General features: G+C 37.3%; 1 protein-coding gene across 3 annotated transcripts in view; it reads right to left on the bottom strand.

Annotated features, from left to right (window-relative positions):
- Positions 1-21,363, bottom strand: part of HPSE2 (heparanase 2 (inactive)) — a 780,051-nt gene that overhangs the window by 32,121 nt on the left and 726,567 nt on the right. For all 3 annotated transcript variants that reach the window (XM_003825451.3, XM_003825450.3, XM_055093275.2), the window contains one exon: positions 903-1,048. In XM_003825451.3, coding sequence (XP_003825499.1) covers positions 903-1,048 — 146 coding nt within the window. The remainder of the gene's footprint in view (positions 1-902; positions 1,049-21,363) is intronic.

Here is a 21,363-nt window from a genome sequence, read left to right on the forward strand (position 1 = left end):
TTAAGAGAAAGAGAAAGAATTATCTTTTCCAGGGCAGCCTACTCTGCTTTAAACAGGAAGTGATGTAAGAAAGCCATATTTGGCCAGATGGATTTTGCTTTAGGCACCCCCCACCCCTGATTATAGTTTTCCCTTATGGTCTTCATGTGTCAAAATTTTTTATCTGCCAAGCTTATATTTATTGACAATTAATTTTCCTGTTTGTTTTAAAGACAACTGTAATGACAACCGGCGCTTCAGATCAAAAAGAGGATAACCCCACACTACCACATTAGGTTGTTGTAAGTCCAGAGCCCTCAGAAAAGGAAGCCCAGATTTCACTTAGCCTCTTCATTTTTAAAATAGCTGAAAAGATTTTCAAAACACTGGAAATGGCTCTAAAGCTGGCATGACCATCTCTGGGCACTCCTTTAGTTCTGGGGACCCCCAGCTTGACACGCATTGGTCTAGGGCTAGGTTTCTAGCGGCATATCTCTCCAGCATGCATCTTAGAAAGGGACATTTATTTTCTCAAGCTTTGCTGGTGGATCATAGGAAAAGATTTTACACCTCTTGACTTGGCTAAAGCTTAGGCACACAAAAAAGCCTCATGGGCATTACATCAACTGGCACAGAGAAAATGCTCAATAAAAATGTGTTGGATGAATAAGTAAATGAACAAATGGCAAGAATTTTAGGAACCTTTTATGATTAATCCTCTAAGTATGAGAAGGGAGGGTTTACTTGGAGTAAAAGCTATTTACCAGAAATTATTTGAAACCTGCAAAGAGCAGGTATGGTGATTCCAGAGGCAAAAAGTTTTTGATAAGATTAGTGAATGGAGATGAGTCTTGAACGGGTCCCAAATGGTATGGGGTGGGAGCCCCTCAGGTGGCCTTTCTGCCGTCTTTCTGAGGACTTACTTGTGGTGGTTTGTGCAGTGAGCATAAATCCTTAGTTTGTCCCGGATCACTCGGCCAGGCCGTGGCTTCCGCTGGAGCCCAGCCACATGCACAGCCAAGACTTTGGGGCCGATCAGGCGCTTGTAGAGGAGAGAGAGCCAGTAGTCCTGAGGAGAATAGACAGGGAGAGGGTCAGTGAGAGAACACATGCTCAGGTGTTCTGAGTAAACATGACAGACACAAACACACGGGCCAGAAATCACTTCCTACCTGGAGTCATGAGTCATGATCAATGCAGCCCTAAGCCTACAAGCATGGTCAGCCCCATGAAACACGAACGTGGGTTGATAATGAAATGGACACTGTCTAAAGTGGCCTTTCAACTAAACTGGGATGTGTAAGTGGAGTCGATCCACAGCAGCATATGAACAAATCAATCAAGGATTTTCATAGATGAAATAAAACCATTTGAGGCTTTACATTTTCAACTTTCTTTTCCTATGACTTTACTTTTATAGCGGCTTATGATTTCTGTTTAATTATGGAATGGATTATTTCCATTCCTTAGAATTGTTACTAACATGATCATCCAAACTGTCATTCTCCAAATATTTTCACTGAAGACTACTAGAGCAGTGGGACTGAGGTGAAGCTTCTCCACATAGGAGACCAGAGTCCTTGATTCCAGAGCCAGAAAGGCAAACAGAAAAATGTTTGCAACCATGGTGCTAATTCTTGGTTATCCTCAACAGTTTGACAATAAAAAGTGTAATTCTAAACTAAAAAGAATGTGATGCTTTAACCATTCCATGTGTAATTGATTTAAAAATATTCAATCTGTGGCACACATTTATATGAGCTTACAAAAACCCACCTTAATTTCTGTTGCATTTGCTATTATCATATTTTGTGTTTGCATCTGACATAAATATAAAATTTACATTTCTGTTATGCAAGCTCTTACCAGCTATTGTGAGGTAATGACTTCAGTGTTTATAACTCACTGTATAAAACAAGGCTTCCTAATAACATTTAGGACCCCCTACCCCACTCAAATTCCTGAATTCAGTGAATATACTATTCAGTGCATACTCTTCAATGCCTTAAAGACATCAATCGTGGTTTATTAGCCTTCATATTTTCAGGCAGAAGCCTTCTGATAATCTTTTCTTTTTTCTTGTGTGGTCATTTATAATATCAGCTGCTTAAAAATATCTGATGAACTGCATAAATCAGAATAAAGTCTCAACGCCCCTTTGCCACTCGAATGGCTCCAAATCTGCCCTGAGTAGTGTGCTCTAAGCCATGCACAACCATTTACTTTAATTTTAAGTGGCCTTAGGATGGCTGTTAAATATGGTCTCCTAATATTAAAAAAGGCAAATAATCATTATCAATTATATAGATGGAAAAAGTTTTGTGGGTTTAAGATGCTCAAATTTGATTACAATTTCTGTGTTTTTGATGATTACTTTATGAAGTGGTTTTCACATTGCAAGGGAATTTCCACCTTTTTCTTACTGATTTGCAATGTACTTTCTTTTAAATAATAAAAGTAAAAAACTGTAAGTTAGCTAGGATTAGCTTACTATTTTCTCAGTAGCTCCTCTGATATAGTAATAGGGATTATTATTCTTATTTTACAGATATGAGAATGTTTCAAGGGATATCTCAGGTCACAAAACTAGTGAATGGTAGACTATGAAAGCAAATAGGGATCCATTTGCCTCCAATGGCTGTACAACGCTTTCCTTCATGCTGTGAAGTACAAAGTCATCTTATATAAAGACACAAGGCAGCTGAAAAACAAGGAATTCAACCTAAAGGGTGGGTATAGAATCCGGAAGGGATCCTTAGTTTTTTGTATAGAGGTTGCCAAAATTTAATTTCTGATTTTTACACTCACAAAGCATTTAGAACACAAGAACAGCAAAAAGCACAAAACACTTCTGTTTCTCCAATTCCGGCTCACTACAGTTCTTTCTCATTTTTCTTATCCTTCATTCCAATGTCTTATCACAAACACCCCTGTTTTTATTTAGGTAATTTGAAAAAGCTAAACAGGCTTGCTCTCAAACTTGCATTTGGGTATAGCCATTACCTTTGTGTCGTAGCAATTTTCACTTAATGTGAGACATGTTTGTAAGCAAGCCACTCACATTTGGAAAAAAGAGATATTATGTTTACGGTGGCTCACGCCTATAATCCCTGCACTTTGGGAGGCCGAGGTGGGCAGATCATGAGGTCAGGAGATCGAGACCATCCTGGCTAACACGGTGAAACCCGGTCTCTACTAAAAATACAAAAAATTAGCAGGGCGTGGTGGTGGGTGCCTGTAGTCCCAGCTACTCGGGAGGCGGAGGCAGGAGAATGGCGTGAACCCAGGAGGCGGAGCTTGCAGTGAGCCGAGATTGCGCCACTGCACTCCAGCCTGGGCAAGAGAACGAGATTCCGTCTCAAAAAAGAAAAAAAAAAAAGAAGAAAAGAAAAGAGATATTATGTTTATTACGTTTAATTCTCAATAATTATGTAGAGATAAAAAATAAACTTATATAATCCCCACCATAATTGAGTGGCAAACTTTAGATTTATTAACTTGAAACCTGTCTGCTTTTCAATAGGAGATAGCTAAATGCCATGTCACTCTCTAAAAAAGGAGATGAGGATACCTGGGTAAAACTCTAAAGATGTTTGGGATCCATATATAAAAGAAGTTGATAAGGTTAATTCCTAATGACCAACATTTTTTCCCAATTTTTTTTTTTACTGTGGGGAGATCCACATAACATAAAATTTACCATCTTAACCATTTTTAAGTGTACAGTTCAGTGGTATTATGTAAATTCATAATGTTGTATAACCATCACCACTGTCCATCTCTATAACTTGTCATCTTGTAAAACTGAAACTCTGTACCCATTAAACATTAACTCTTCATTCCCCCTCCCCCAATCTCTGGCAACCATCGTTCCACTTTCTGCCTCTGTGACTATTCTAAGTACCTCATATAAATGAACTCATAGTATTTGTCTTTTTGTGACTGGCTTATTTCACTTAGCATAGTGTCCTCAAGGTTCATCCATGTTGTAGCATATGTCAGAATTTTCTTCTTTTGTAAGGCTGAATAATATTCCATTGCATTTGTATACCACATTTGAACTTAATTTGCAGCCTAACACATGGCTTATCCTGCAAAATGTCCCATATGCAATGAGAAAAAATGTATATGCTATTGTTGCTGGGTAAAGTGTTTGGTGTGTCTGTTAGATCTAGTTGGTTTATTATGTTGTTTAACTCCTCTACTTCTTTACTTCTGTCTTGTTTTTCTTATCATTATTGAGAATGGGATATTGAAGTCTTCAACTGTTATTGCAGAAGTGTCTGTTTCTCTTTCAATTCTGGCAACTTTCACTTCATATTTTTTTGTGATCTGTAATCAGGTGTGTAAACATAATGTTATATATTATTGCTGCACTGAAACTTTTATTAATATATAATTTCCTTCTTTGTCTCTTATAATCTTTTAAAATTTAAAATCTATTTTGTCTGATATTAGTAAAGCTGCCCCTACTCTCTTTTGGTTACTATTTTTATGGAATATATTTTTCCATCCTTTCAATCTGTTTGTGTTTTGGGGTCTAAAGTGAATCTCTGTGCAGACAGCATAGAGTTGGATCCTGTTTTTCTTTTAAAATCTTTTCTGCCAATCTCTGTCTTTTGACTGGAGAGTTTAATCAATTTACATTTAAAGTAACTACTGATAAGGAGGGACATCTGTCATTTTGCTGTTTTCTATGTTACAGCTTTTTTGTACCTCCTTTCCTATATCACTATCTTCTTTTGTGTTTAGTTGATATTTTTTAGTGAAATGTTTAAATTCCTTTCTCATTACCTTTTGTGCATATTCTATAACTATTTTCTTTGTGGTTACTTTGGTATTACATTTAACATCCTAATTATAACACTCTAATTTGCATTTATACCAGCTTAACTTTAACAACATACAAAAACTCTGCTCCTTTACAGCTCTGTCCTCACCCTTCTCAATTGTTTGAAATGCTTGTTCTCTGGTGCCATAAAGAAATAGCACTTGAACATAAATTTAATTTATTTAGTAAGGTCATTTTTACTTCCTGCAGAAAGGGTACACCTGCAAGCAGTTTTGCCATGAGAGTATACTGAACAAAGGAGACAGGGTCATTTATAACCTGACGCGTCCACCCTACTGCTATGTCTGGTTTCCATTGGCTGGAATGGGACCTCACATTCTGTATTTGTCCCAATTGGCTAGCAACTTAGAACTGTTTAAAAGAGGCAAAGGTAGAGGAGAACAAAGGAAGGAGGAAGTAACTTGTGGAATGCTGAGAAAGATAAAAACACTTTTAAATAAGGAAGAGGAACAGGCTATGACCTAATGCTTGCTTGGACCAATATAAGCATGCCAGGGCAAATATTTAGGCTAAATTGTGGGAGCTAAGAACATAAAGTACATTGATTTCTTTATTATGGCTAGCAGATATTTAAGAATGTTAGCACAGGTCTTTGAATAAATTTTGCTTTTAAGAGAAGTTACTATTTATTCCTAATTAGACAGGGAGGAAAGTCTTTGAAGAGGAGCCTCTATTTCTCTTTTTACATCAATGGTTGATGTCACAAAATTACATCTTGATACATTGTGTGTCCCCAAAACATAAACTGATAATTCTTTTAAATACATTATTCTCATAAATTATGTAGAAACAAAAATTGGAGTTACAAACCAAAGTAACAATAACACTAGCTTCTAGACTAATAATTGTTTTTAAAAGAGGTATTAGTCTGTTAAATCATGCAGAAAAAAAGTTTAAAACCTATTGTCTTAATAGGAGTTAAAACCTATTATTACAATAATGCCAGCTTGTATATTTTCTCATATACTTAATATTTATTGAGATCTTTATTTTTTCATACAACGTTGAATTACTGTCTAGTATACTTTCATTGCAACAAGCAGGACTCCCTTAAGCATTTTTTGCAGAGCAAGTCTAGTCATCACAAAATCTCTCAGCTTTTCTTTATTTGAGAATGTCTTAATTTCTCCCCTACTTTTGAAGAAAAAAATTTGATGGATATAGGATTGTTGACAGTTTTTTTTTCTTTTAGCGCTTTGCATATATTGGCTCACTGCCTTCTGGCCTTCAAAGTTTCTGATGAGAAATCTGCTGATAATCTTACTAAGAATTACTTATATTTGGCAATTCACTTCACTCATGCTGCTTTCAAGATTTGATTTGGCCTTTAAAATCTGATTAAAAGTGTCTTGGTGTGGGTCTCTTTAGATTCATCTTATTTAGAATTCATTGAGCTTCTTGGATGTTTATGTGCATGTTCTTTATCAAATTTGAGACGTTTTCAGCCATTATTTCATTGATTATTTTCTGTGATCCTTTTTCTCTTCTCCTTCTGGGAATCCCACAGTGTGTATATTAGTCCACTTAATGGTGTCCCCCAGGTCCCTTTGGCCCTGTTCATTTTTCTTCAATCTTTTTTCTTTCTGTTCCTCAGACTAGATAATTTCCACTGTCTTTGAATTTGCTGATTCTCTCTTCTGACTGCTCCAATCTGCCTTTGAATTCCTCTAATAAATTTTTATTTCAGTCACTATATTTTTCAGCTCCAGAATTTTTTTTTTGTTTCTTTACAGGTTTTCTTTCTCTTTACTGATATTCCATTTTGTTTATACATCATTTTCTTGACTTTTTCCACATCTTCATTTAACATCTTCAAGAGAATTGGTTTAAAGTCTTTGCTTAGTAGATCTGCCATCAAGTCTTTTTCAATAATGGTTTCTATGGATTTATTTATTTTTTTCTTTGAATGAGCCATACTTTCTTGTTTATTTGTATGCTTTGTAATTTTGTTGTTGTTGTTGCTGGAAACTGGACATTTGAATCTAATAATGTGGTGACTCTGGAAATCACATCCTCTTCCTCCCTAGGGTTTGCTGATTTTTAGTTGTTTTTGGTGTGTATGTGTGTGTAAGTGTGGGTGAGTATGTGTGTGTTTAATTATTGTAGGCTGCCTCTGTGCCAAGGATCAGCCTGAGGTACAAACTTAAGGTCTTCTCAGGTCTTTTTTGAGCCTGCACCTTTTCTTGGGTATGCGTACTTTCTACTTTTCCCTGTACACACAGTTGCTTTTGAATGTTCTTGTATTTAATGTGTGAAAGGAAAAAGAGGAAAAAAGGAGGAGAGTAAAAAAACAAAACAAAACAAAAAGGCACCAATCTTTTAAATCCCCTACAGTCACTTCAGCCAGAGGGGGAGGGGCTTACATCAATGGAGAGAGGTGCAACAACAGTGGTTGCCTGCCTCTTTATCTGCACCTTTTGGTCAGAAGCAGTAATCAGAGATGAGAGTAGAGATCCTTGGTATTTAGAGGATGGGGTATTTTTTGACCACTCTGACTTCCTGCAAGCTGTATGCAAACTGCTCCAGGAACACATACACAGCTACCTGCCATAGGGCTAAGAGGTGGGGAATGGGTAGTCACTACTGAGCTAAGAGCTGAAATTGACCAAAATTAACTGCAATTCACCTTCCTAGCCTTCCCTTGAAACTTGCAAGCCTTTAATAGACCTTAGAGTTCTAAAACAGTTACATGAGACAGATTCTGCCAGTGCAATTGTTGTCTGAGTGAAGAGACAGATTCATGATGCTTCCTATTCTACCATCTTTCCAGAATCCTCTGTAACATAGCTTTTAATTTTGGTAGTAACAATCCTTTAGTTGTATACAGTATAAATATTCTGTTCCAGTTTGTAGTTTGACTTTTATCACTTTTTATGGTTTTTTGACATGGAGAATTAAAAAAAAATTATAGGAAAACACATCAATATTTTTCTCTTGGTTTCTTTTTTTAATTCTTAGTAAGTCCTTCCTCATATAAGGATTAGATACATCTTCACTTATATTTCTTCTAGTTCTTTTTTATATTATTTAAAGATTTAAACTTTTAATTCATTGAAAATGATTTGATGTATACTATTAAGTTTGCTATTTTTTAAGTAGTCTAGTAATTATTTTAGTATCATATAATGAATAACCTATCCGTAAGCCCATCCTTATCACATACTAAGTAATAGTAAGTCTTCACTTAATGTCATCAAGAGGTTCTTGGAAATTGTGACTTTAAGTGAAATGATGTGTAACAAAACCACTTTTTTCCTTATCAACATTACAATGAAATGACATTGAGCAAAATGACATTATTTGAGGATTTGCTGTACATCATTTCACTTAAAGTCACAGTTTCTAAGAATCTATCAATGACATTAAATGAGGACTTTGTGTGTATGTGTGTGCATCTTATGATGTGGGATATTCATGATATACTGATAAACAATATATATAATTCTGTGTCTAGATTTTCTATTCTCTTCCACTGAACTCTCAATTTTTAATCAGTTTCACAGCATTTTCATTATTATCATTTATTTTAATATCTACAGATTCAAGTCTATTTCATTATACTTTTATTATTTTGTTCAAACTTTTCTTATTTAGGCATATTTATTTAAAGCATTTTTGAAATTGATACATAATCAATATACATATTTTCAGGGTGCATGCAATAATTTAATTTGATTACAAATTTGTAAATATCAAGTCAATGTAACTGAGATTTCCATCACCTCATACTCATTTGTTTTTCCAAATAAATTTTGAAATCATTTTCTTTTTAAAAAATGTCAATATTGACCTCAAGCAGAATGAGATCATTTTCTTGTAGCACTGTTGCAGAGAATTTTGAAGCTAGCATGATTTTTGTTCTATGTATAGGTAGCCTGTTTATTTTCTAGTATTTGTGTTTTGCTAGGATGCTTATAGAAGTCATGTTTTATCCTTAATTTTATGAACTTTGGCCAGAAATCTGTCAATATGAGTTTCTGCATTAATTTGCCAGTATTAGGGAGAGCACTTTTGATCTGAAAGATAAACACTTTTCTTTAGCCTCTGAGAACTTTCTTTAAATATAGCTTTGAGGAGATTGGATCATCATGGTGGACAAGAGGCAGGACTAGATTGCAGCTCCAACTCGGACAGACAAAGCAGCATGCGGAGGCTCGCATCGTGAATTTTAGCTCCAGATCAACTGCAAGAACAACCAGCAATCCTGAGAGGACCCACAGACCCTCTGAAGGAAGCGGACTGCTTCTGCAGGACCTGGGAGACACCCTAAATACTGTGCTGGTATCCACGGCTGAGGGACCCATAGATGGTTCCCATCACAGGACTCTGCAGACAACCCCCAGTACCAGCTCGGAACTGGGTAGACTTGCTGGGTGGCTAGACCCAGAAGACAGACAACAATCACTGCAGTTCAGCTCACAGGAAGCCACATCCATAGGAAAAGGAGGAGAGTACTACATCAAGGGAACACCCCATGGGACAAAAGATTCTGAACAACAGCCTTTAGCTGTAGACCTTCCTTCCCTCTGACAGAGCCTACCCAAATGAGAAGCAACCAGAAAACCAACTCTGGTAATATGACAAAACAAGGCCCTTTAACACCCCCAAAAAATCACACTAGTTCACCAGCAATGGATCCAAACCAAGAAGAAATCCCTGATTTACCTGAAAAAGAATTCAGGAGGTTAGTTATTAAACTAATCAGGGAGGCACCAGAGAAAGGTGAAGCCCAGTGCAAGGAAATCCAAAAAACAATACAAGAAGTGAAGGGAGAAATATTCAAGGAAATAGATAGCATAAAGAGAAAGCAATCAAAACTACAGGAAACACTGGACACACTTATAGAAGTGCAAAATGTTCTGGAAAGTCTCAGCAATAGAACTGAACAAGTAGAAGAAAGAAATTCAGAGCTCAAGGATAAGGTCTTCAAATTAACCCAATCCAACAAAGACAAAGAAAAAATAATAAGAAAACATGAACAAAGCCTCCAAGAAGTCTCGGATTATGTTGAGTGATGAAACCTAAGAATAATTGGTGTTCCTGAGGAAGAAGAGAAATCTCAAAGTTCGGAAAACATATTTGGGGGAATAATCAAGGAAAACTTCCCTGGCCTTGCTAGAGACCTAAACACCCAAATACAAGAAGCACAAAAATCACCTGGGAAATTCCTCACAAAAAGATCATCACCTAGGCATATTGTCATCAGGTTATCTAAAGTTAAGATGACGGAAAGAATCTTAAGAGCTGTGAGACAGAAACACCAGGTAACCTATAAAAGAAAACCTGTCAGATTGACAGCAGATTTCTCAGCAGAAACCCTACAAGATAGAAGGGATTGGGGCCCTATCTTCAGCCTCCTGAAACAAAACAATTATCAGTCAAGAATTTTGAATCCAGCGAAACTAAGCATCATATATGATGGAAAAATACAGTCTTTTTCAGACAAACAAATGTTAAGAGAATTCGCCACTACCAAGCCACCACTACAAGAACTGCTAAAAGGAGCTCTGAACTTTGAAACAAATCCTGGAAACACATCAAAACAGAACCTCTTTAAAGCATAAATCACACAGGACCTATAAAACAAAAATACAAGTTAAAAAGCAAAAACAAAAACCAAAAAAACCAAGGTACACAGGCAACAAGCAGCAGGACGAATGCAAAGGTACCTCACATCTCAGGACTAACATTGAATGTAAATGGCCTCCATGCTCCACTTAAAAGATACAGAACTGTAGAATGGATAAGAACTCACCAACCAACTATCTGCTGCCTTCAAGAGACTCACCTAACACATAAGGACTCACATAAAGTAAAGGGGTGGAAAAAGGCATTTCATGCAAATGGACACCAAAAGCAAGCAGGGGTAGCTATTCTTTTTTCAGACAAAACAAACTTTAAAGCAACAGCAGTTAAAAGAGACAAAGAGGGACATTATATAATGGTAAAAGGCCTTGTCTAACAGGAAAATATCACAATCCTAAACATATATGCACCTAACACTGGAACTCCCAAATTTATAAAACAATTACTAATAGACCTAAGAAATAAGATAGACAGCAACACAGTAATAGTGGGGGACTTCAATACTCCACTGACAGCAGTAGGCAGGTCATCAAAAGACAGAAAGTCAACAAAGAAACAATGGATTTAAACTATACCTTGGAACAAATGGACTTAACAGATATATACAGAACATTTCACCCAACGACTGCAGAATACACATTCTACTCAATAGTTCATGGAACTTTCTCCAAGATAGAACATATGACAGGCCATAAAATGAATCTCAATAAACTTAAGAAAACTGACATTATATCAAGCACTCTCTCAGACCACAGTGGAATAAAACTGGAAATCAACTCCAAAAGGAATCTTCAAAACCATGCAAATACATGAAAATTAAATAACCTGCTCCTGAATGAGCATTGGGTCAAAAAGGAAATCAAGATAGAAATTAAAAAATTATTCAAACAAAATGACAATAATGACACAACCTGTCAAAACCTCTGGGATACAGCAAAGGTGGTGCTAAGAGGAAAGTTCATAGCCCCTAAATGCCTACATTGAAAAGACTGAAAGAGCACAAACTGACATTCTAAGGTCACACCTCAAGGGACTAGAGAAGCAAGAACAAACCAAACCCAAACCCAAAAGAAGAAAGGAAATAACCAAGATCAGAGCAGAGCTAAATGAAATTGAAACAAACAAAAAATACAAAAGATAAATGAAACAAAAAGCTGGTTCTTTAAAAAGATAAATAAAATTGATAGACCATTAGCAAGAATAACCAAGAAAAGAAGAAAAGAAGATTAAGAAAAGAAGAGAGAAAGTCTAAATAACCTCATTAAGAAATGAAACAGGAGATAGTACAACTGACACCACTGAAATACAAGAGATCACTCAAGGCTACTGTGAACACCTTTATGCACATAAACTAGAAAACCTAGAAGAGGTGGATAAATTCCTGGAAAAATACCCTCCTAGCTTAAGTCAGGAAGAATTTCATACCCTGAAGAGACCAATAACAAGCATCGAGATTGAAATGGTAATTTAAAAATTACCAACAAAAAAAAAGTCCAAGGCTAGACGGATTCACAGCAGAATTCTACCAGACACTCAAAGAATTGATACCAATTCTTTTGACACTATTCCAAAAGATACAGAAAGAAGGAACCCTCCCTAATTCATTCTATGAAGCCAGCATCACCCTAAAACCAAAACCAGGAAAGAACGTAACCAAAAAAAGAAAACTACAGACCAATATCCTTGATGAACATAGATGCTAAAATCCTTAACAAAATACTAGCTAACTGGATCAATCCAACAACATATCAAAAAGATATTCTACCATGATCAAGGGGATTTCATACTAGGGATGTAGGAATGGTTTATCATATGCAAGTCAATAAATGCAATACACCACATAAACAGAATTAAAAACAAAAATCACATGATCATCTCAATAGATGCAGAAAAAGCACTTGACAAAATCCAGCATCTCTTTATGATTAAAACTCTCCAGCAAAATCGGTATACGAGGGACATACCTCAATGTAATAAAAGCCATCTGTGACAAACCACAGCCAACATAATACTGAATGGGGAAACGTTCAAAGCATTCCCTCTGAGAACTGGAACAAGACAAAGATGCCCACTCTCCTCACTCCTCTTCAACATAGTATTGGAAGTCCTAGCCAGAGCAATCAGACAAGAGAAAGAAAGGGCATCCAAATTGGTAAACAGGAAGTCAAACTGTCACTGTGTGCTGATGATATGATCGTTTACTTTGAAACCCCTAAAGACTCCTCCAAGAAAGCTCCTAGAACTAATAAAATAATTCAGCAAAGTTTCTGAATACAAGATTAATGTACACAAATTGGTAGCTCTTCTATACACCAACAGCAACCAAGTGGAGAATCAAATCAAGAACTCAACCCCTTTTACAATATCTGCAAAAAAAAAAAAAAAACTTAAAAATATACCTAACCAAGGAGGTGAAAGACCTCTACAAGGAAAACTACAAAACACTGCTTAAAGAAATCACAGATGACACAAACAAATGGAAACACATCCCATACTCATGGATGGGTAGAGTCAATATTGTGAAAATGACCATACTTCCAAAAGCAATCTATAAATTCAATGCAATCCCCATCAAAATACTGCCATTATTCTTCACAGAATTTGAAAAAACAATTCTAAAATTCATATGGAACCAAAAAAGAGCCTGCATAGCCACAGCAAGACTAAGCAAAAAGAACAAATTTAGAGGCATCGCACACTACCTGATTTCAAACTATACTATTAGGCCATAGTCACCAAAACAGCATGGTAATGGTATAAAAATAGGCATATAGACCAATGGAACAGAATAGGGAACCTAGGAATAAACCCACATACTTACAGCCAACTGATCTTCGACAAAGCAAACAAAAAAATAAAGAGGGGAAACGTTACACTTTTCAACAAATGGTGCTAGGATAACTGGCTAGCCACATGTAGGAGAATGAAACTGGATCCTCATCTCTCACCTTATACAAAAATCAGCTTAAGCTGGATTAAGAACTTAAATCTACAATCTGAAACTATAAAAATTCTAGAAGACAACATTGGAAAAATCCTCTAGACATTGGTTTAGGCATGGATTTCATGAACAAGAACCCAAAAGCAAATGCAATAAAAACAAAGATAAATAGTTGGGACTTAATTAAACTAAAGCGCTTTTGCATACCAAAAGGAACAGTCAGCAGAGTAAACAGACAATCTATACATCTGTCAAAGGATTAGTATCCAGAATCTACAACAAACTCAAACAAATCAGTAAGAAAAAAACAAACAATCCATCAAAAAGTGGGCTAAGGACATGAATAGACAATACTCAAAAGAAGATTTACAAATGGCCAACAAACATATGAAAAAATGCTCAATAGGCCTGGTGCAGTGGCTCACGCCTGTAATCCCAGCAGTTTGGGAGGCCGAGGCGGGTGGATCACCTGAGGCCAGGAGTTTGAGATCAGCCTGGCCAACATGGTGAAACCCCGTCTCTACTAAAAATACAAAAATTAGCTGGGCATGGTGGCAGGCATCTGTAATCTCAGCTACTCAGGAGGCTGAGGCAGGAGAGTTGCTGGAACCCGGGAGGTGGAGGTTGCAGTGAGCCAAGATCACGCCATTGCACTCCAGCCTGGGTGACAACAGCAAGACTCCATCAGAAAAAAAAAAAAGAAAAAAAGAAAAAAAAGAGTAAAAGAAAACACTCAACATAACTAATGATCGAAATGCAAATCGAAACCACAATGCAATACCACCTTACTCCTGCAAGAATGGCTGTAATCAAAAAATCAAAAAACAGTAGTTGTTGGTGTGGATGCAGTGAACAGGGAACACTTCTACACTGCTGGTGGGAATGTAAACTAGTACAGCCACTATGGAAAACAGTGTGGAGATTCTGTAAAGAACTAAAAGTGGAACTACCATTTCATCCAGCAATCCCACTACTGGGTATCTACCCAGAGGAAAATAAGTCATTATATGAAAAAGATACTTGCACACGCATGTTTATAGCAGCACAATTCACAATTGCAAAATCATGGAACCAACCCAAATGCCCACCAATCAACAAGTGAATAAAGAAACTGTGGTATATTTATACAGTGGAATGCTACTCAGCCATAAAAAGGATGAATTAATGGCATTTGCAGCGACCTGGTTGAGACTGGAGGCTATTATTCTAAGTAAACTAACTCAGGAATGGAAAACCAAACATGTTCTCACTGATAATGTGGGAGCTAAGGTATGAGGATGCAAAGGCATAAGTATGGTACAGTGGACTTTGGGGACTTGGTGGGAAGAGTGGGAGGGGAGCAAGCGATACAAGACTACAAATAGGGTGCAGTGTATACTGCTCAAGTGATGGGCACAGCAAAATCTTACAAATCACCACTAAAGAACTTACTCATGTAACCAAATACCACCTTTACGCCAATAACTTATGGGAAAAAAATCAGTGAATAACTTATTTAGATTTTTTTGGATTAAGGTAGAATACGAAAGGTGAAATAAATAAATAAATAAATATAGCTTTGAATTCGTATTTCTTTCTATTGCTCCAATCTCTGCTTCAGGAATCTATTAGATCTCTATCCTCAGTTCTGCACATCATCTCCTTTCTGATTATCTTTTAAACATTTTGTTTTTCACTCTGCAAGAGGTTGTCTCAAGTTTGTCTTCCACATTGCTATACCTATTTTTTTCAGGACTATTTCTGTTATTTACTATGTTCAATGAACATTTTAATTGTTATTATAATTTTAGTTTCCTTGTAATCTTTTCTTGTCTCCTTTAGCTCACCTTATTGTCTGACTCTCATTTAAATTTTTTTCCATTTTATGTATATTATGTATGTGTTTTCCATATACAGCAGACTATATGTAACTTACATGATAGTTCTGAAGCACATGAGAACCTACCATCCACTGTAAAAGCTACTGTAATAGGGCCAGGTGCATTGGCTCATGCCTATAATCCCAGCACTTTGGGAGGCCGAGGTTGCCGGATCACGAGGTCAGGAGATCAAGACCACCCTGGCTAACACCATGAAACCTCGTCTCTACTAAAAATACAAAAACAAAATTAGCTGGGCGTGGTGGCAAGCACCTGTAGTCCCCGCTATTCAGGAGGCTGAGGCGGGAGAATGGCGTGAACCCAGGAGGTGGAGCTTGCAGTGAGCTGAGATCGCACCACTGCACTCCAGCCTGGGTGACAGAGGGAGACTCCGTCTCAAAAAAAAAAAAAAAAAAGCTACCGTAATACCCATACTGTTGCATTGAGTTATGTGATTCTTCTCTTTGCCATTATTTCCTTACTTTATATTTTACAGCTTTATCCACATATCTACTCATAAGCAATATATTATTCAGTGTGTTAGCTTTATAAAAATGGTACGTAATTTCCTGTGTCTTAATTTTTTCACTTAACTTTATGCTTCTAAGATTCATCCAGGTCGTTACATGCACTTACAGTTTGTTCCTTTTTAATTTTGTATAATACTTCTTTGTGTGAACATCCTACAATTTATTTATCTATTCTCCTACTGATGGATATGTGTGTCTAGATTTTGCTATTATAAGCAATGTGGTTTTGAAATTCTTGTTCCTGTTTCCTTATATACAAGTGAGAAAATCTAGAGGAATGTTACTCCAACTGTGACTGGGGACCAGCAGCAACTTCATCAGCTGGGTGCTTCAAAGAAATGCAAATTAACGGACTTCACCCCAGGCCTAATGATTTAGAATCTCCAGGGAGTGAGGATCCAAAATTGTGTGACACTCCAGGTGATTCTGATGCTCATTAAAGTTTAAGAAGCTCGTTCTAGAGTATATACCTAAGAGTGGAATTGCTGTGTCATATACAGGTATATGTATGACACTTTACAGGATAATGCCCAGTTGTTTCCCAAAGTGATTCCAGCTATTCCAACTATACTCCCTCCACCAGTGTCCGTATGGTCTCCTCTTGATTTACATCCTTGCCCACACTCATCACTTTCAGACTTCTTAATTTTCTCTTTTTGTGTGTTAAGAAGTCCTTCCCTATATCTAGTTCATAAAGATATTCTATATTTTCTTTTTAAACTTTTAAAGTTATTTTTCTTTCATGGATAAGTCTTTAACCAATCTAGAATTGGTCTGGGGTACTTATGAGATAGGTATCTAATTTCATATTTTTCCATATGGATAGTCCAATTATACCAGCATCATTTATTACATCATCTCTCCTTTCTTTAGTGATCTGAAATGCCCTGTGTCCTGTATTAAACTCCCACATATTCATGAGTCGGTTTCTGGACCTCTATTCTGCCCTGTTTCTTTGTCCTGTACTAATACCACACTGTTTTAATTACCATTGTTTTATATTGTGTTGAAATCTGATAGAGCAAGTCCTCCTTTCTTAGAAATGGCTTTGTTAATCGTTAGTCTTTGCTCAGTTATAGACACTTCGGCATCAGATTATCTAGTATCTAAACAAAATCTGTTGGAACTTTGGAATTGCATAGAATTTATAATTCAAATAAGGAGAATTTACCTTTTTATGATACTGAGTCTTTTTATCTATAAAGATGAAAAAAACTGAAAAAGAACTCCTTCCAAGTAGGGAATCTTTATTTTCTCTTTGTGCGTTGAAGGTGAAAGTTCCCAATTATGTACTTTTTCTCTATTAAGAAATGGTCCTAGATCTTTTATAATGAAAATAAATCTTTAATGGAGGAGAAAATATGAAAACCTTTTCAGTTTAGAGAATTAAGTCAAAAAACATTTTATTTTTAGGAGTTTGCTATTAACCATTTAGTAGTATGCAAAGCAATAAGGAAAATACAGTGTTAACCCCCAAACTTGTCCTGTTGGCAGATTCACTGATTTTCCCTTTCTTTCTCCTTTTCTTTCTTTTTTTTTGAGACAAGGTCTTGCTTTGCTGCCCATGTTGGAGTGCAGTGGTGTGTAACCACAGCTCATCGCAGCCTCGACCTCCTGGGTTCAAGTGATCCTCCTGCCTCAGGTTCCCCCAGTCTCACAAGTAGCCAGGACTACAGGTGTGCACCACTATACCCAGCTAACTTTTAATTTTTTTTGTAGAGACAGGGTCTTGCTATGTTGCCCACTCTGGTCTTAAACTCCTGATCACTCCTCAGGTGATCCTCCCAGCTTGGCCTCACAAAGCACTGGGATTTACAGGCGTCAGCTTCTGAACCCGGCCTGATTTTCCGTTTCTAGAGAGTGCTTTCAAAGTGCTTCTACGTTTCTCTTCTCCCTATCTACCCTTTTGATATTCTATGAAAACCATTTGTGATAGATCTCTTCATTTCCATTTCCAAAAGTGTACATTACTGGACAGAAGCCTTCATTTTTTACTCCCATCCCCAATTCAAGGATAGTGTAACCAGGTAAAGCATGTGACATAGGTAATAGCTGTATGCTTCTCGTATACTGTAGGCAAATGTTTGCTCTTTTTGCTTTTAAAAATATCTGTTTAAAATTAGCGCATGCATATTGCTTAAGCACACATATATTTGTAATGAAGTTGTGTGTTTATGTGTATACGAACAGGTTAATAAACTTAAAATTTAGAATAATGGTTACCTTGGGTGGGACAGGAGAAATCAGGGAAATGGGGTAGTAAGGTAACTCATAGGTTGATGGGAGTTATTGGTAATGTTTTAGTTTTGGGGTGGAGTGGTGGATTCACAGGTCCTGAGTGTATTATTTTGCTTTAAAAGTAACATATAGGCACAGATAATGTTTTGTATGTGTCAAATAATATATTTAAAACATAATACATGAAAAGTTTTATATTATTTGTTTATCAGAGCTTCCTTTAGGAAGACGACGTTATTGACCCAGGTATAGGCTGCCATCTCTGAATTGTTTTACCCAAAGAGAGAAGAGTTTATGATGATTTGCTGTTAGTTTACCATGTCTTCCCTCAGGGCAACGGAGGGTTTTGGTTTTTAAGTTGGCTGATAGTGGGTTGAAAGCCAGGTGAATATGGAATTTTCACCTTTTCTTAGCTCCATGTACCATTTTCAGACTCCTTTTTCATCCTTGCATTTCCCTCGGTTCCCTATCTATTCTAGCTATTTTTTTCAAACTCCGTCCTCCCCCTCTCTATCCTTATCATGTCCTTATGTAATCCAGCTCTCAGCAGAATCAAATTAGAGTTCCATGCTCACCTCCTTCCTCCCTTCGTTCCTCCTTCTTCTCTTCTTTCCTTCCCTTCTTCCCTCCCCATCTTTCTTTCATTTTATTATGAATGGGTTCCATTTTTATAATCATAAATAAAATGAAACAAATGAAATGACTCCTGAATATTTCTTAAGGCAATGACATGAAAATGCATAAAAGTTATCTTTATGCAGAGGATAGGAAAAAAAGAAAGAATACACAGACACATCTAACAATAACAACAACAAAGACATTGCCTAGAAGATGGAAGGTAATGAAAAGTTTGCAGACAGTAAGAGTCATTAAGAAGGAAGGCAAATACAATGTTTTTTAAATGTCTATAATAAAAGAAAATCCAAAGGAAGGCATGCATTACAATTTCCAAGGGACAAAGAGAGACACAGACAGACATTCTTTAAATGTATTAGACGTGAGGAGAGGTTGAAGAAAAATAGTGTCCATTTATTAGTTGGAAAGGGAAAACTAATAGCAGATGACACTAAAAAGACAGAGGTTTTAAATCTTTTCTTTTTCTTTAGTATTTGTCAAAAAGTCAATTGCTGTCTGAAAGCTAGACAAAGTAGTATATGGAGTGAGTTGAACCAAAATAAATAGGAAAAGAGAAACTGACAGAAGGTTACAGAATTTGCTGGATTAATTGCTCAACTATGTGTTCCCCGAGGTCTAAGACTCACTACCGATTCCTATAGCCCAGTGCCTAGTAGAGTGCCTGGCTATAGGAGGTGCTAGAATTTAATTATGGAATGCCTACTATGATTAAGTTCTTGGCATCATGAAGTTTCTAACCTAGCAAGAAAGACAGTCCTTAAGCCAATGAGTTAAACAATTACTTAATTTTCGCAGTGCTAATGGTAAGAAGAAGTAGGGCAGGACTCTATGAGAGCAGACATTAGAAGATGTGACCATGTCTGAGGGCCAGGGAAGAAGTCTCTCATGAAGGAACATTTAAGATTTGAGGAAAAGAAGAGAGGGGACATAAAGTGTTTGGGGCAACAGAAAGAGCATACGCAAATACTGTGAGATGGGAAGGAGTTTGGTGTGTTTGAGAATTTGAAAGCAGACCAATTCAGCTGGAGCTCAGCAAGTTAAGGCAATAGTGGGACAAGATGAGGGTGGTAGGGCAGATCATAGAGACCTAAGGATTTCAGAATTCATCTTACAATAAATGAGAAGCCATTGCAGAATTTTAGGAGAGAAAACGGCATTATTCAATTTACTTTTAGCAAGTTGACTTTCACAGCTATGTAGAAAGTAAATTGGAGGAAACCACTTAAGAGGTTAGTTTAGACGGCGCGGTGGCTCACGCCTGTAATCCCAGCACATTGGGAGGCCGAGGCGGGTGCATCACAAGGTCAAGAGATCAAGACCATTCTGGCCAACAGGGTGAAACACTGTCTCTACTAAAAATACAAAAATTAGCTGGGCATAGTGGTGTGCACCTGTAGTCCCAGATACTTGGGAGGCTGAGGCAGGAGAATCACTTGAACCCAGGAAGCGGGGGTTGCAGTGAGCCAAGATCGCGCCACTGCACTCCAGCCTGGTGACAGAGACTCCGTCTCAAAAACAACAACAACAACAACAACGAAACAAAAACAGAAGAAGAAAAAAAGAGGTTAGTTTAGAAGAAAGATGATAGTTTTGATTAAAGTGAGAAAGTTAACTTAGAAGAGAGGTTTGGGAGATATTTAAGAGATAGCATTGATAAGATTTGGTGATTGACTGGATATACAGAATGAGCATAAAACAGGATTCATAGCTTTTTTTTTTTTGCCTTTTTTTTTTGAGACGGAGTCTTGCTCTGTCACCCAGGCTAGAGTGCAGTGGCGTGATCTCAGCTCACTGCAACCTCCGCCTCCTGGGTTCAAGCAAATCTCTTGCCTCAGCCACCCGAGTAGCTGGGATTACAGGCGCCTGCCATCGTGCTTGCCTAATTTTTGTATTTTTAGTAGAGATGGGGTTTCACCATCTTGGCCAGGATGGTCTCGAACTGCTGACCTCGTGATCCACCCGCCTCAGCCTCCCAAAGTGCTGAGATTATAGGCGTGAGCCACTGCACCTGGCTTCATAGCTTTTTAAATGCTCAAATGCTTAACTCGGGAGGTTGGGATGGCTGCTGGTAGTGCAGCAACAATGGCAGCATTTCTCTTCTCTCCTCACCCTGCCCCTCCTATCCCAACCTCAGCCATAAAAGCTTAGTGCTATCAAGCTCTGCCAGGGACACACACACACACACGCACACACACACACATGCACACACATACACTTTGTTAACTGAAACTCAGATATTAGCTCAAGGGTCATTTTCCCAGGGAGCATACTAAAAGAAAAAAGAATCAAAGTAATAATATTAACTCACGAATGTGCATTATGTCTTCCTTAAATTTAGTTCTGAAGTTTTTTTTTATCACATTTACTGATAAATATGAATCTAATGCATATTTTTGAAATGTTTTGTCTTTACTTACTTCACTCACTATTTCTCAGGCTTCCTATTTCCAACACCTATAGCTGGCCAAGAGGACCCTTGTTTCAGAAGGCCAAGCCCCAGCTCTCTTTCAGTCACACCCCTTTCCATGGGGCAAGTCCACAGGACCAAGGACTTATGCCCACCTAGAGCTAGCACCCCTTTCTAGACCATGCTCTGAATACTCAGGCCCCTGAATCCTCTGCTCAGATCTTATCCCTAGCTTTTTGCCAGGATCTGCATGGGCTGCAACCTGGAGTCTGGCTTCCTGAGAGCAAACCAGTAGAGTGTGCACTGCTAGGACAGAAAGGTAGCAAAGGGAACCT

The sequence above is a fragment of the Pan paniscus genome, chromosome 8 (assembly GCF_029289425.2).
Source record: "Pan paniscus chromosome 8, NHGRI_mPanPan1-v2.0_pri, whole genome shotgun sequence".
NCBI classification, from domain to species: Eukaryota; Metazoa; Chordata; class Mammalia; order Primates; family Hominidae; genus Pan; species Pan paniscus.